Genomic DNA, 16,838 nt, shown 5'->3' with positions numbered 1-16,838 from the left:
CAAGGGTGTTGTAGCAGCCTGGTTTGATTCAAGGTCCAGAATACTGATTGTCAAATCGCCTTGAATATCTCTCATTCCTATGACCACTGTAAGAACCTGTCTTCGTTCTCAACAGCAGTCAATGTGATTTGATGAGAGTGATCGAGCTCGCAAATCTGCACAGTTGAGCACGAAAAATTACGCACGTAAGATTTGTTCTTCTTCTTTCTTCTTTTCCTTTCGGATTGTCCCGATTACGAGTAGAAAAAATGGATATTGAAAAACGTCGACAATGTATAGCTAGCTTGTTGCCACAAAGGCCGATTATGTTGAACTAAACTTTCAGCATTTTCAAAACATTGTGGTTTGGTAAAGACTGTTTGTGTTCATTCCATGACAGGCCAGTGCATTTAACTTTTCTTCAGATAAAGTTTGCCAGATCAAGAATTTTTATTGTCATTTGGAACCCTCAATGTTCTTGTTCTTTGCACCTGTGCAATCCATTTTTCACAACTAATCTGGTCTTTTGGAAACGTATGAAGAGTTAATCCATCCTCCCGAGTATTCGGGAAAAATCCAGCAACACAATGAGCCGGCATTTTGGCTAACACGCAGAAAAAACATCTAATTTCTCGCCTCTAAAAGAGGTAAGGACACTCGACTCTGCTGCTGTAGGTGTCTGCAAAATACATCACTTCCGGCTTCTTCTTCAGCCCAAAACAGTCGACAGATTTTTCATGGCAGGAGATGAAAAAATGTCTATATACAGCAACATTCTGATGTGCTGTGAACAAACGGATGATTCCATTCCGGCTGATTTGTTTGGGTTATCAACTTACTAAATTTCATGTTTTGGTGTCAGTGGCACTTTAAATCGACTAATTGTGATCAGAACAGTTTTCAGTTTTTTTTTTTTTGTTTGTTTTTTAACTCACTGCTCAGCCCCCAAAATTTCCAATCGTGCAAAGCCTATCTTACATACAGTAAGTGACACAATATTCTCAGTAATGAAGTTCAATAAATCCAAACACAGATCCTTAATCATTGATGACCACCTCTGAGCTGTCCTTCACAAAACTACCTCAGACATTCAGCCAGATGTCAATGCCTTTGTTCAAGACCAAGACAGACTGGATTATTCTTATTAAAGAGATAAAATGTAGTGAAATCAAGTCACAAGTTTCAATGTTTATGGAGATAGAACAAATTCAAAATAAATTGCATGATGTGAGGATTGATTTTGTGTATTACTTCTACGGAGGTATTTTCTAATTTGACATTATTTTACATATGACTTATTTGGCTTATTTCTATGAATATTGACGTAAAATACATCATCAAATCAGGCTCATAACTAAGAATATCATTCAAATTAGAATGCATGCAACAAGAGAACCAACCTGCTCTGCATAGGACAATTCGAGGCTGCAGATTGAACACAGCTTCCAGTAGTTGGCGTTGTGGCACCGCCTCTTTTTTTGGCCCACAAACTTTTTCCCTGTACTCTCCTGATGTTTTTGCACACATTTTCACATGATCACCACCCTTTCCGTGCTGCATAAGAGGGATGAGAAAATCAAGTGAAAATCGGACATCTTAATTATATCAAGATTCAGATTAGGACATTGTGCGTTAAATAACACATGTGGCCCCGCAAAATGCTGAGGTCTCGATTACCGACATTTCAGAACTATGAACATTGACTTAGAGGCATTTATCCAATCTCAGTTTTGCCCTCTTGCTCAATACAGTAAACCCTCTCTACTTCGCGGATCACCTATCGTGGATTCAGTGCATAACGGATTTCTGAGAACCCCTCCCCCCCCCCCCCAAAAAAAAAGAAAGAGAAAAAAAAAAGCCGGATCACAATATATGAATGTGCCATCCCCAGAACGATGGCATGACCAATTAAGCAAAGTAAATAAAAAGGTGAAAAAAGCGCGAGCATACATTAGTACAGTACTGTAGTGGGAAGCCACATTAATAGGGTATAATGCAGCAACATCCCCAGCAAGACGACAAGGACCTATGAAGCACAAAAAATAAAAATCACAAAATATATATATTTACCCCTACATCGCGGTTTTTCTCTTTGTGAGTGGGTCTGGTACCAATTAACCGTGAAAAACGAGGGACTATTGTAAATCTGATTCTGAAATTATTTTTAAAACTTTTTAAAGTGTTTAAGATTTTTAAACACCATGGTGACCTCAACCCCAGAGAAAGATGAACCTGCCTCAGAGAACCTAGACTCTGCTTCCTCATGGGAAGATGTGTTGGTGGAACTGAGGAGGTCTTCAAAGTATTCTCCCCATCGACTCACAACATCCCAAGTTGAGGTCAGCAGTGTCCCATCTCCACTATACACAGTGTTGACAGTACCCCCTCCTGAGATGCCAGACGGTGGACCAGAATTTCCCTAAAGTCGTCTTGAAGTCGTTCTTCATGACCTCACCAATCTCTTCCCACGCCCGGGTTTTTGTCTCAGCAACCAGCGAAGCTGCATTCCACTTGGCCAGCCAGTACCTAACAGCTGCCTCGGGAATCCCACGGCGTCCCTCACTGTTGGTGTCCACACGGCGTCCCTCACTGTTGGTGTCCACCACGACAGGCACCTACCACCTTACGGCCACAGCTCCGATCGGCCGCCTCAGCAATGGAGGCGCGGAACATCGTCCACTCGGATTCAATGTCCCCTGCCTACCCCGGAGCATGAGCAGAGTTCTTTTGTAAGGGGGAGTTAAAATTCCTTCTGATAGGGAAATCTGCAAGCCATTCCTAGCAGACCCTCACAATAAACTCGGGCCTGCCACGATGGACCGGCATCTTCCCCCATCGTCGGAGCCAACTCACCACCAGGTGGTGAGCAGTTGATAGCTCCAACCTTCTCTTCACCCAAGTGTCCAAGACATGTGGTTGCAAGTCCGATGACATGACCACAAAATCGATCATCGAACTGCACTGTAAGGTGTCCTGTTGCCAAGACCACATGTGGACACCCATATGCTTGAACATGGTTTTTGTTATGGACAATCTGTGATGAGCACAGAGGTCGAAACACAGAACATCATTCGCATTCTGATAGGGGGGGCTGTTCTTCCCAAAACGCACTCCCAGGTCTCACTGCCATTGCCCACGTGGGGATTGAAGTCCCCCAACAGAATGATAGAGTCCCCAGAAGAAGTGCTCTTCAGTATTCTTTGAAAAGATTCCAAAAAGGGTAGGTACTCTGAACTGCTGTATGGTGTTTAGGCACAAACAACAGTCCGGACCCGTCCCCCTACCCGAAAAAGGAGGGAGGCTCTCATCCACCGGGGTAAATCCAAACACACAGGCCCCAAGCCAGGGGGCGATAAGTATACTCCAGTCATTCACATTTGATGAGCGCGACTGCGCCCCATCGCTCAAGCACGAAAAATTACACGCGTAAAATTTGTTACGAGTGGTGTTTCAGAAGAATTTAAGGTGGAAGTGGGACTGCATCAGGGATCCTCGCTGAGACCTTTCCTGATTGCGGTAGGAATGAATAGGCTGACAGATCAGGTTAGACTGGAATACCCTTGGACTATGATGTTCGCACATGATATTGTGATCTGCAGTGAAAGCAGAGAGCAGGCGGAGGAACAGTTAGAAAGATTGAGGCACGCACTGGAAAGGAGAGGAATAAAGATTAGCCGAAGTAAAAATGAATATATGTGCATGAATGTGAGGGGCGGAGGTGGAGGAGTGAACCTCCAGGGAGAAGAGATAGCGAGGGTGGATGACTTCAAATACTTGGGGTCAACAATACAGAGCAATGGAGAGTGTGGTAAAGAAGTGAAGAAACGGGTCCAAGCAGGTTGGAACAGCTGGCGGAAGGTGTCTGGTTTGTTATGTGACAGAAGAGTCTCCGCTAGGATGAAGGGCAAAGTTAATAAAACAGTGGTGAGGCCGGCCATGATGTACGGATTAGAGACAGTGGCACTAAAGAAACAACAAGAAGCAGAACTGGAGGTAGCAGAAATGAAGATGTTGAGGTTCTCGCTCGGAGTGACCAGGTTGGATAGGATTAGAAATGAGCTCATTAGAGGGACAGCCAAAGCTGGATGTTTTGGAGACAAGATTCGAGAGAGCAGACTTCGATGGTTTGGACATGTTCAGAGGCGAGAGAGTGAGTATATTGGTAGAAGCATGCTGAGGATGGAGCTGCCAGGCAAAAGAGCAAGAGGAAGACCAAAGAGAAGATTTATGGATATGGCGAGGGAAGACATGAGGGCAGTTGGGGTTAGAGAGGAAGATTCAGGAGAGATAGGCTTAGATGTAAAAAGATGGCGACCCCTAACGGGACAAGCTAAAAGCAAAAGAAGAAGAAGAAATAGCTAGACATTCTCAGTGCACATGAAAACCAATCCAGCGTAGTGAACCACAGCCTGAGTCTTTTTTAACATGGAAGCACACGATCTCCTGCTGTTTATCTGACTCCACCCCCCTTCAGCTCTTAAAGGGGCTTATGTTTACTCTCGATAATAATGGCAAAAGTAAAAAAAGAAATGCTGTTGCTTTCAAATGCCATGAGTGTCGGAGTAAGTGAATATAAAAAAAAGTGGTGAAACTGGACGAGATGTTCTCTTTTTTGAGTAAAAACGGTCTGCTCTGAAGCCAAAGTAGAAACTACAGGATGAGATGGTTTCAAATGTTAAAATCCCACATTGGTACAGCCTGATCGAGGATGAAAGCACAGACAATACAATGCACAAAAAGCTAATTCTGTATTTTAAATATAGGAGGCAACATAACATGAACCTTAAAACTGTTTGGGAGCATCATTTAGCTTTCAACGTGCATTGCTAAAGATATTCCGCAAGCAATAATTCAGTTTTACACCAAGAAAAACAGACGAGGATTCATTGTGGGTTAAAAATAAATAAATGAAACAAAGCTGCAAGTGATTTTTCGAATTTATAGTTCATAGTCAGCTTGGTTTAGTTATAGTCACTCACATTTGACGATTGCGCTTCCGCGCCTTCGCGCTCGCAAATCTGCACATTGAGCACGTAAAATCATGTGTAAAATTTGTTACGAGTAGATAAAAATAGATACTGAAAGACGTCGCTTATTTTGTGTAGTCTTGACATTAATTTATGTGTTTATTTCAGAAAAGTTGTTAACTAAACAAGCCTGCTCCGAAACAATACATTTTCACCCAGAAACAGGAAATGCAACTTAACCGTATTGAGCATGTCTGGAAGTGATGCCACAAGTGCTTGTTCTGAGCTGCTTCACGTACTGCGAGCACATTTTCGTTGAAAGTCCACAAGATAATGAGCCATATCAAAGGAAATTCAGTTACACTGGGGGTGCTCAATCCCCTGATCGCGATGCGGTTTTGGTTGATCGTGTGACGGCGTGCCCCCCGCCCCCAAAAAAGACGTTTGACTATCAGCCACCTCGTTGCTTGATTCAGGTGTGGCCAATACATTGAGCGGACCCACATAAAAGCACGTTCTAGCAAGCCGGCCTCCTATTTACGGCAGTCCGGCGTAGCACATGTGTTCTCCCACCCCCCAGACACCCGCCCGCCCCGCTAACTATAATACGTATGAGATTGTGATTTACTTTGACTTGATCTAAGTTCTAATGGTAACATTCTCCATGGTACGCGTTATCTTGAAGTTGAAAACATTTCCCCTTTACATGCTTTAGGAAGATATAGATCATCCACTGCTAGATTTAATTAATGGGTTGACAATGTTAATAGCGCCTTAAATTATGCTAGATTATAACAATACATCACGATTGCCGACAGGAATGTTTGTTACAATGTATCGCTACCTTGTTCCCACTAACGCCGATTATGTTTAAGTAAACTTTCAGCATTTTCAAAACATTGCAGTTTGTGTTTATTCGTTGACAGGCCAGTGCATTTAAGTTTTCTTCAGATAAAGTTTGAGACAAAAAAAAATTTAAATACCTTTTATACCATGTTCTACTAATATCAGTTGAAACTGGAAATTAATATTGAGTTTTAAATTTTTGTTTTCTATTTTAGTTATGCATTTGTTTACTTTATTTTTTAATTTATATATATCATGTGTTCAACAGAGCGGCAGTATGTTTACAAAAAATCATGTGCGCTAGCATTAGTTTGCTTGGCTACGTAATCTTTTAATGACTTGCTAGCTGCATCGCATTACAAGTACACAACCATACTTCAAGCAAACCTTACAAGAAAGTCTTTCCTGTCCTGAGCACCGGTGTCCACCAACACATTTTTTCCCCCATTTTCTTCTAATAATACAATCGCCACAGTAACAAGTGTATCAACTCGCATTTCAGCTGACCAGATGAAAACCCACTGATCGTAAAAAAAAAAAAAAAAAGGCTGCCGATGTATCAGAATACAAGATTTTTATGCCATAATCTGACATAGTGCAATCGTGAAAGATCAAACTTGTCTTGTATTCTGATCTGCGCATTATGTGGCGTTTCTTAGCAGTTTCGTCGCTCCCTTTGTGCAGATGTTTTTTTTTAACTTTATTGGCCGTCAGATATTTACAGTAGTGCTAAATACTACCTTATAAGAATAAACGTGCTTTTCGATTGAGACATACTGTGAACGATGGCGGCACGGGGTAAATGTCTTTCTTGGAGCCGATCAATGATGTCATTGATTGGATCTGTGAAATCTGACGTAACCAATCAAATCAATGTAAAGTGTCATATTTATATAGTTTGTTCGTGTCTATTGACTTTGTACTACAGCCAATAATGTTTAAAAAAAAAAAAAAAACTACGACATAGAAGAGACGAGGTGGCTGACAGATGACATATTGTGCAGATCAGACAAGACAAATTTGCTCTTTCGCAACTGCACTGTGAGACTACTCCAATAAATTCTTACATTCCAATACCACCATATAGCGTTTTTTTCCCCAAATTTGGCATTATCTTGTCAACTCAAATGAGATTGGTTACCTTGGAAATGACAACACGAGTGGATCGCTCTGACTGGATTCTAAGAACAAAATGAGAGTAAAAATCACGTTTGTTGTCATCGGTGCTGAGGACAGGGAAGGACAATGGTGTAAGTCTTGCTTAAACCACGACTTTGTTGAAGAAAAATGGGCATGAAGCACACATTAAAAGTTGGTTGATGAGGGATCAGTGTTACCTTTAATGCGTAAATTATCCACAAATTTCCCATCGAAACATCTGTAAATTGTCAACTATTTTTGAAAATGCTGCACAATTCTTCTCTCGATCGGAGATTCAGATTATCCCGGCTGCAAAACAGATAGTCAATCAGCTTTACCCACGTCACCACTGCTTCCTGTTCTGACCCCCCCCCCATTGCCCATGGATATGTTTCACCAACCAAAGAACGTCCACTATCTGGCATTTTGTGGCCGTTTTTTGTGAAAAATAATTACAAACAGATCAAACAAAACAACAAACAATATAATGTACAATGTTAAAGCCTATGCGTTTGAGGCAAAATACACAGAGGCGGAACTTGACGTGTTGGAGGGGGGGCATGACGCTGATGAAGGAGCACAACAATCACACAGTGAAGAAAATGAGTATTTGAACAACCTGCTATATTGAAAGTTCTCCTGCTTAGAAATCAGGGAGGGGTCTGAAATTTTCATCGTAGGTGCATGTCCACTGTAAGAGAGAATCTAAAAAGGAGAAATCCAGAAATCACAATGTATGATTTTTTTAACGATTTATTTGTGTGATACAGGTGCAAATAAATATTTTAACACACTCTATCACCAAGAATTCTGACCCTCAACGACCTGTTAGTCCGCCTTTAAAAGTCCACCTCCACTCCATGTATTATCCTGTGTGAGGTCGTTTGGTGCATAAAGACACCTGTCCACCCCATACAATCAGTAAGACTCAAACTTGTAACATGGCCAAGACCAAAGAGCTGTCCAAAGACACCAGAGACAAAATTGTACAACTCCACACAGCTGGAAAGGGCTACGGAGAAATTGCCAAGCATCTTGGTGAAAAAAGGTCCACTGTTTGAGCAATCTTTGGAAAATGGAAGAAGCTAAACATGACGGTCAATCTCTATCGGAGTGGAGCCCCATGCAAGATATCACCTCGTGGGGTCTCAATGATCCTTGGAAAGGTGAGGGATCAGCCCAGGACTACACGACAGGACTTGGTCAATAACCTGAAAAGAGCTGGGACCACTGCTTCCAAGGTGACTGTTGATAATACACTGAGATGTCATGGTTTGAAATTATGCATGGCACGGAAGGTTCCCCTGCTTAAACCAGCACATGTCAAGGCCCGTTCTAAGTTTGCCAATGACCATTTGGATGATACAGAGGAGTCATGGGAAAAGGTTTTGTGGTCAGATGAGACCAAAATGGAACTTTTCGGTCATAATTCCACTTACCGTGTTTGGAGCAAGACAAATGATGAGTTCCAACCCAAGAATACCATCCCTACTGTGAAGCATGGGAATTTTGAATGCATGTATGTACACATGATAATAACTTGCCTGCACACTTTTATGGTATCTTGTCACACGACACTGACGCCTTGACAAAAGTGACTACATGATCCGTTTGTGTTGCCACTGAACGGGTTGTTGGACGAGGGTATTGCTGAGACATACACAGGCATGTGATTTGACTGAATGAAAAAAAAGACTGAAAATAGCCGGGGGTCTGGAGGCTGCAAGCATGATCAAAGGATGATCACCAATTTTAAGGCACAAGTTTTATAAATTGTAATCTGAATGAAATCTATCAAGTATATCTATAAATAAATGCTATTCTGTTTTCAGAATGTACACAATATGATTGTTCACTATTTAGGTGCATACCTTTACCCCCAAAAATTACAAATTCAAATACATATTAAGTAAACTACTAGAAGTGAAACTAAATTAAATTCAGATTCGCATCATGGCATGCAAGCGTGCTTTCATAGCGTGTATATCGTATCCATTGAAAAATGTTTTAATCCTTGTTTTTGAAAATGTTTGAAACGCATGAATTTGACTATTAATGTCATGTTTCGTTATCAGTAAATAATAAAGACATTTTTACAACAAATTGCTTCTGAACTCTGACCACTAAGCCCATGAGCGCCCCCTTTGACCACTGTGAGCAACATCAGACGTATGCACTGTGGTCAGATCAGTGTCATCCAGATTCAGATTCAAGCTTTTAAATTCCCATCACAACATTTTTAAGAACAATTTTGTGTTTTTGCAAACTTACAATGAAAACGTCGACAAACAAAAAAATACATTGCTAACCAAACCAAGCCAACTATGAACTATAAATTTGAAAGGTCACTTCCAACTTTGTTTCAATTATTTTTTTCAACCCACAATGATATCCCGGTCTGTTTTTCTTGGTGTAAAACTGAATTATTGCTTGCAGAATATCTTTAGCAATGCATGTTGAAAGCTAATTGATGCTCCCAAACAGTTTTAAGGTTCATGTTATGTTGCCTCCCATATTTATATAGCACACTGATCTTTAAAAAAAAAAAGACTAGATGGGTCATTGGCCACCAAAACTGAAGTCATTATCTGCCATCTTGATACTCCCAAAACAACCACGCCGGCCTGTGCAGCGACAAACTACTCCCAAAGAGTGGTTGCGTCAGGAAGGGCATCTGGCATAAAAACTGTGCCAGACAAATATGAGCATTCATCTGAGATGTTACGCTGTGGCGACCCCTAACGGGACAAGCCGAGAGAAACTTACTTTTTGACATAGTGCAATTGTGAAAGAGCAAATTTGTCTTGTATTCTGATCTGCACATTATGTGCTGTCTTAGGCGCTTCGTCACTCCCATTGTGCTTTTTTTTTTTTTTTTTTTAATTTTTATAATTGACTGTCAGATATTTACAGTTGTGTGAAATCCTACCTTATAAAAAATAAACTTGCTTTTAGATTGAGATATACCATGCATGATGGCGACACGGGTAAATGTCTTTCTCGGAGCCAATCAATGATGTCATTGATCAGATCTGTGAAACATGACAAAACCAATCAAATTGTTGTAAAGTCTCATTTACGTAGTTTATTCGTGTCTTTTGATGTTGTATTGTTAATATCTGACAGCCAATAATGTTTAAAAAAAAACATCAGTGACATGGAAGAGATGAGGTGGCTGACAGATGACACATAATGTGGAGATCAGACAAGACAAATTTGCTCTTTTGCTCCTGCACTGTGAGACTACTGTAATAAAATCTCGTCTTCCAAAACCACTCTTGTACCGTTTTTAACGTTCAATTTCCCTTTCCAACAAGTGAAGCTCGTGATAACACGAGTGCCAATCAAACTATCAATTTATAACAAATAGCAAATTTGGTACTTACATCTTGATCAGGGAACGAAGCCTCTGCCTCAGAGCCAGCAGCGGGAACATAGTCACTGCCAAGTGCTTCGGCTAAAACCTAGAAATGCATGTAATGGAGGTTTTGAACTTTAGTCTGAATGTAAACCATGTGATGTGATCACAACTCAAAACAGGTATATGACAGCTTACTCGTAACTTCTCTCGCTTCTCGATAGCCCTGGACCCAGACCTTTTTCTTGGTGGGGGCTCTTTTTTACAATAAGCACTCTGTCCGTGTTCAGGTCGAGGGAAGATAGTCGGTACAGCCGTGTCGAGCAGAACCCTTGGATAACGGACCTCAAAGCCCAAACTTGCCTTCAGAGCAGGACGTGAGTCAAAGCAAGACTCCTCAAAATGGGCAGAGCACAAGACAGACCTGGAGATTTATAAAATGAGTTTCCTAACTGTACTCGAAAAGTAAACTGTTTGGAAGCGCTGCTTTGATTGACTTACACATGGTTATGTCTTTTTAACACATCCTTTTATCAATTACTGTATCTTTTATCAGTCTTGTGTATGCAGCGTACTAAGGAGGAGCCATCCCGAGGGAAGTAAATATCATGGGTTTCATCTAAATTAATCTTGTGCTATGCTACTAACTGTGAGACAAATTAGTCCTCACCCCATTATTTTTTTATTAGCTCTATACACTGTATACCAACCTTTCATGTGGAACCCACAATGCTCTTGTCCTTTGCACCTGTGCTGTCCATTTTTCACGATAAATGGGGTCTTTTGGAAACTTGTGAAGACTGAATCCATCCTCCCGAGTATTCGAGCAAAATCCAGCAACACAACAAGACGGCATTTTGGCTAAAACACAGAAAAAACAGCAAATTTCTCGCCTGTGCAAGAGTTAAATACACTCAAGTCTACAACCTCCATTTTGTATTTTTAAAATCGCAACAGAAAAAGTTATAGTTAGTTAAGTTACATATACTTTTTATTCAAACCTTTTCTCTGTTTAAAACCTCAATCTAAACCCGTCGGTATGCTTAGATTTTTTTCTAAAATACTTCATTTATGTTTTATATGAACTTATCAGGGCGGCACGGTGTATCAGCTGGTAAAGCCTTGGCCTCAGAGTTCTGAGGACCCAGGTTCAATCCCGGCCCCGCCTGTGTGGAGTTTGGATGTTCTCCCCGTGCCTGCATGGGTTTTCTCCAGGCACTCCGGTTTCCTCCCACATCCCAAAGATATGCAACATTAATTGGACACTCTAAATTGCCCTTAGGTGTGATTGTGAGTCTGACCGTTTGTCTCAATGTGCCCTGCGATTGGCTGGAAACCAGTTCAGGGTGACCCCCGGCCTTCGGCCTGTTGACAGCTGGAATCGGTTCCAGCACTCCCTGCGACCCTCGTGAGGATAAGCGGCAAAGAAAATGGATGGATGGATGTACTTATCAACGCATAAGTGAAATATGAAGGTGATATGACTGCTTGCACTGTGTATTTTAACGCTCGCAAAAATGTTGGTCGCGTTGCACAATCGTTAAATTTCCAGATTTGTTGTTTTCTATGCAATTATAATGAAATTAAGTGCAAATGGTAATGTTGTAGACCAGATATGAAATTTCATGAAAATCCGGTGAGAAACAAAACAGTTATTACACTTTGAAGATCCTAATGAACCGGGAAGGTAACAACTTTTACTTATCGTAGGTATGTTACAAAAAAAATTCTAATTAATGGAATTGAAAAAAAGGCGGCACGGCTCAGCGGGAAAGCGTTGGCCTCACAGATCTGAGGACCTGGGTTCAATCCCGGCGCCCTGTGTGGAGTTTGCATGTTCTCTCTGTGCCTGTGTGGATTTCCTACTGGCATTCCCGTTTCCTCCCACATCCCCAAAAACATGCTGTCTGTCTCCATGTGCCCTGCGATTGGCCGCCAACCAGCTCAGGGTGTACACTGCCTCCTGCCCGTTGACAGCTGGGATAAGCTTCAGCACTCTGTGACCCTTGTGAGGATAAGCAGCAAAGAAAATGGATGGAATTGGGGAAAAAAAAAAACTCTGCCATCATTGGAAAGGGCTTTATATACCTCTAAAATAATACTTTATTATCTCAAATACCATAAAAGTTATGGTCATTTAAAGATTGGGAATATGGGCTAATGGTGGTATTGGTAAAACATGAGACAAATTAGAAAATTTTACTCCCAGACAAAGCCGACAGTATTTATCTATTGGTGTGTGCCTGTTTTTTTTTTTTTTTTAACACAGTTAAGTGTCAGTTTTGTCAAACCTTGCTCGTTGGTGGTGGAAAGCAGAAGACTTTACTTCAGCCTTGATTTCTGCTGAGGGAACTGTTGATCGCAAACGCGCCTCTGTTAACAAGCTAGGCTAAGAAAAGCCGAGAAGCTTCAACGAGACGACTCCAACCGGACACGATGATAGCACGAGTGATGCTTTGATCCACTAAAGTAGTGATCACGGGCGTCCCGCGACGAGGATTTAGAACGTTCGGTCCACGTTCAGGAAGATTTAGACAAGCCGATCGAACCTAGCACCGCGTGACGAAAAGGGAAAACGTATTACCCAGGACCCCTTGCGCCAGAAATATTTAAAGCGACAGACCACCGACTCGAGCAGTCACGTGTGGCTGACTGAGCTGACCCCACATGTATTTTTGTAACTTACAACATACAGTACACAAAGATACAGTACATACAGTAACCCGCACTCAGCCCTGTGAGAACAAGATTCATGCGTAAATGACGGATTGTTGTCAGTACATCTTTTGAATTCAAATAGAAGCACATTATCAGATCAAACAAGATGTAAAAAAAATGACCATTTACATCACTCCTTTTGTTATTTTAATATACAGGAGAAGGCATGGACCCTGAAAAAAATAGACCATGTGATTAAAATGTGTTAATGTGGTGTTTACATAATTTACCTGCGGGACCTCGAGTTGGGTTGTGGGGTTCCGCACGGACTGTTTTTGTTGTTGCACTTCCGGGGTTAGAGTGTTTGAGGGTTCCCGGCATAATGAGTTCACTCTGTTGATGTCTGCAATAAAACGAGGTTTGCTCCTATGTTCAACACTCCGCCTCCGACTCCTTTTCTTTAAAATGAGAACGACAGTTCTCGCCTGTGTGGAATGTGCACCTTCTCCCCATGCATGCGTGGGTTTTCTCTGGACACTGGTTTTCTCCCATATTCAATAAACACGCATCATGGGACACTTGGCGACAAGTTCAGGGTGTCCGCTCCATCCTCCCTGAAGATAGCTAGGCTCCAGCGCTCCCGCGACTCTTGTGAGGATAAGTGGCACAGAAAATATATGGATGGACATTGAAGACGTATCGAATCACACTCCAGAGCAAGAGGTAGCGGTGTGGTGTTTACATAATTCACCCGCGGGACATCGAATTGGGGTGCGGGGTTCCGCACGGACTGTTTTTGTTGTTGCGCTTCCGGAGGAAAGGTTAACAGAGTTCCCGCCGTTATGCGAGTAGTGTTTTGATGTCGAACAATAAAGCAAGTTCTGTTCCTGTGTCCGACACTCCGCCTCCGACTCCTTTTCTCCGGCGCTACACTGGTGACCCCGACGTCAGTCCCGGCGTTTTCGAGACTGAAACGAACATGGCAACCGCCATCCTCAAATTGCCGGAGTTTTGGGAGACGTCCGCGGCAGCGTGGTTCGCACAGACTGAGGCTCAGTTCGCCCTCCGCGGGATCTCAGATGATTCCACGCGTTACTACCACGTTGTCTCAGCACTCGGGAGCTCAACGGCGGCCAGAGCAGTGAACTTCATCACCTCTCCCCCGGCCCGAGATAAGTATGCTGGGATCAAGGCTCACCTTCTCAAGGTTTTTGAGCTTTCACGGCCGGAACGTGCCCGACGTCTGTTGGCTATTAATGGACTGGGGGACAGCAAACCTTCCGAACTCATGGAAATGATGCTAAACCTGCTGGGCACGGAAGAGCCCAATTTCATTTTCATGGAACTGTTTCTCAGGCATATGCCACCGCATGTTCAGACGGCGCTCGCGAACAGTACTGCCACTGAGCCCCGGGCCCTGGCCGAGGAGGCTGACCGTTTCTTCCTGGCAACCCAGCGCTTCTCCCCTGAGACGCTGGCCGCGACGCGCAGTTACTCACCTTCGGGCGCGGGGGTGGCATCCAGCAGGGGCCCCTTCGGCACCGACGGCCGTGCTGGCACAGGCTTGTGCTACTTCCATGCCCGTTTCGGTGCGAAAGCGAAGAGGTGCCGCGCCCCTTGCAACTACGACGCGTCGGGAAACCCCAAAGCCCACGCTTCGCAGCGGCCGTGAGCGTGGGCGCGAAGAGCCGGCTGCTGTTCGTCAAGGACAACCTTTCTGGGCGCAAATTCCTTTGCGACACCGGCGCCCAGAGGAGCGTCCTGACAGCCACTGCGGAGGACGCCGCTGGCGGGACTCATGGGCCACCCCTACTGTCCGCTAATGGCTCCCCTATCCGCTCTTATGGCATGAGGACTGTGGACTTGTGTTTCGGGAGTCAGCGCTTCACATGGGACTTTGTCACTGCCGATGTCTCATTCCCTCTCCTCGGCGCTGATTTTTTTTTGTGCCCACGGGCTGCTGGTGGATGTTAAGAGGGGCCATCTGGTGGATGCACTGACTTTTTCCACGGTCGCCTGCGTCCGCAATGAGGCGACTTATGGTGGTCTCTCCAGTTCGCTATCGGACGGCACCAAGTACCAACTCCTCCTTGGCGAGTTCCCTGCCTTGACACGGCCCACTTTCTCCTCTGCCACGACTAAACATGGGGTCGAGCACCACATTGAGACCAAGGGCCCCCCGATCCACGCGAGGGCCCGACGGCTTGATCCCGAGAAGCTAGCAGTCGCTAAGTCCGAGTTTGCCAACATGGAGCGTCTGGGCATCGTCCGCCGCTCGGATAGCCCGTGGGCCTCGCCACTACACATCGTCCCTAAACCGAGTGGTGGGTGGCGACCGTGTGATGACTACCGCCGCCTTAACGACTACGCCCGACCTCTACCCTGTTCCACACATTCAGGACTTCTCAGCCCACCTGGCAGGCAAAATCTTGTTCTCCAAGGTCGACCTGGTGCGCGGATATCACCAGGTTCCCGTGCACCCCTCAGACGTTCCCAAGACAGCTGTAGTCACTCCGTTTGGACTGTTCGAGTTTCTGAGGATGCCGTTTGGTCTTAAAAACGCGGCACAATCTTTCCAGCGTTTAATGGATTCTGTGCTCAGGGACTTGCCATTTGTGTTCGTCTATTTGGATGACATCCTCGTCGCCAGCTCCTCGGAGGATGAACATCTGATGCACCTCCGCGACCTCTTCGCAAGACTTGAGCAGCATGGCCTGATCATCAACCCGGCGAAGTGTGTTTTCGGGGTGCCCTCTCTCCAGTTCCTCGGGCACCTCATAGACAAGAACGGCGCCGCCCCCCTTCCGGCAAAGGTGGAGGCCGTCTCCGCTTTTCCCCGACCTCGCTCGGCTCGGGGCCTCCGGGAGTTCCTGGGGATGGTGACTTTCTACCACCGGTTCATCCGCCGGGCGGCCCACATCATGCGCCCGCTCTATGAGGCTCTTAAAGACAAGGCCCCCAACCGGGACGTTGAATGGACGGCCGAGAGGATGGAAGCCTTCGAGGCTACGAAGGCCGCACTGAGTCGTGCCGCTATGCTGGCTCACCCGACCCACGGGGCCCCTGTCGCTCTCACTATCAATGCATCGGACTACGCTGTTGGAGCTGTATTCGAACAGTGGGTCGGCGGCGCCTGGCAACCGCTTGCCTTTTTCAGCCGTCAGCTGGTCCCCAGGGAGCGCAAATACAGCACGTTCGATAGAGAGCTCCTCGGCCTCTGGCTGGCGATCCGCCACTTCCGCTCCCTATTGGAAGGCCGTGAGTTCACGGCATATGTGGACCATAAACCCCTCACTTTCGCCATGTCCAAGGTGGCCGAGCCGTGGTCCGCCCGCCAGCAACGCCAACTGTCGTTCATCTCTGAGTACACTACGGACATCCAACACATCGCCGGCAAATCCAATGTGGTCGCAGACTGCATCTCCAGGGCGATCGCCGGCACTGTGCATCTGGGTCTCGACTACTCCCGCATGAGCGCAGACCAGGCCTCGGACCACGGGGTGCAGGCCCTCAAGACTTCTGACACGGGTTTGCGCCTGGAGGAAGTCGCGGTTGGTGACTCGGGCGTCAGGTTGCTGTGCGACCTCTCAGCTGACCAGCCTCAGCCGCTGGTCCCTGCAAACTGGCGAAGAGCTGTTTTCGAGGCGGTCCACAACCTCTCCCACCCCGGAAGGAAACTGTCCGTGAGGCTGGTGGCCCAGAAGTTCGTGTGGCGCGGTCTCAAGAAAGATGTGCAGGCCTGGGTCGACTCGTGCGTGGCCTGTCAGCGGGCTAAGGTGCATCGCCACACAAAAGCCCCCTTGGAGCCCTTCGCTGTCCCCGAGAGGAGGTTTGACCACGTCAACGTCGACTTGGTAGGTCCACTTCCTCCCTCGCACGGATTCACCTAC

General features: G+C 45.0%; 2 protein-coding genes across 8 annotated transcripts in view; one reads left to right on the top strand and one right to left on the bottom strand.

The window, feature by feature from the left end:
• The window catches only part of LOC133493804 (zinc finger protein 239-like), a 72,379-nt gene extending 59,518 nt beyond the window's left edge, over positions 1 to 12,861 (bottom strand). For 6 of the 7 annotated variants that reach the window (XM_061807632.1, XM_061807638.1, XM_061807634.1 and 3 more), the window contains exons 1-5: positions 12,582 to 12,861; positions 11,001 to 11,151; positions 10,489 to 10,714; positions 10,319 to 10,396; positions 1,380 to 1,533 (exon numbers count right to left, since the gene is read on the bottom strand). In XM_061807632.1, the coding sequence (XP_061663616.1) occupies positions 1,380 to 1,533; positions 10,319 to 10,396; positions 10,489 to 10,714; positions 11,001 to 11,146 (604 nt within the window). In that variant the 5' untranslated portion in view covers positions 11,147 to 11,151; positions 12,582 to 12,861. The remainder of the gene's footprint in view (positions 1 to 1,379; positions 1,534 to 10,318; positions 10,397 to 10,488; positions 10,715 to 11,000; positions 11,152 to 12,581) is intronic. The other variant, XM_061807633.1, reaches the window with a different exon arrangement.
• The window catches only part of LOC133493809 (gastrula zinc finger protein XlCGF57.1-like), a 176,643-nt gene that overhangs the window by 36,962 nt on the left and 122,843 nt on the right, over positions 1 to 16,838 (top strand). The window lies entirely within an intron of this gene.

Source organism: Syngnathoides biaculeatus, chromosome 20 (genome assembly GCF_019802595.1).
Source record: "Syngnathoides biaculeatus isolate LvHL_M chromosome 20, ASM1980259v1, whole genome shotgun sequence".
Classification (NCBI taxonomy): domain Eukaryota; kingdom Metazoa; phylum Chordata; class Actinopteri; order Syngnathiformes; family Syngnathidae; genus Syngnathoides; species Syngnathoides biaculeatus.
This window is presented reverse-complemented; position numbering and strand designations above follow the sequence as displayed.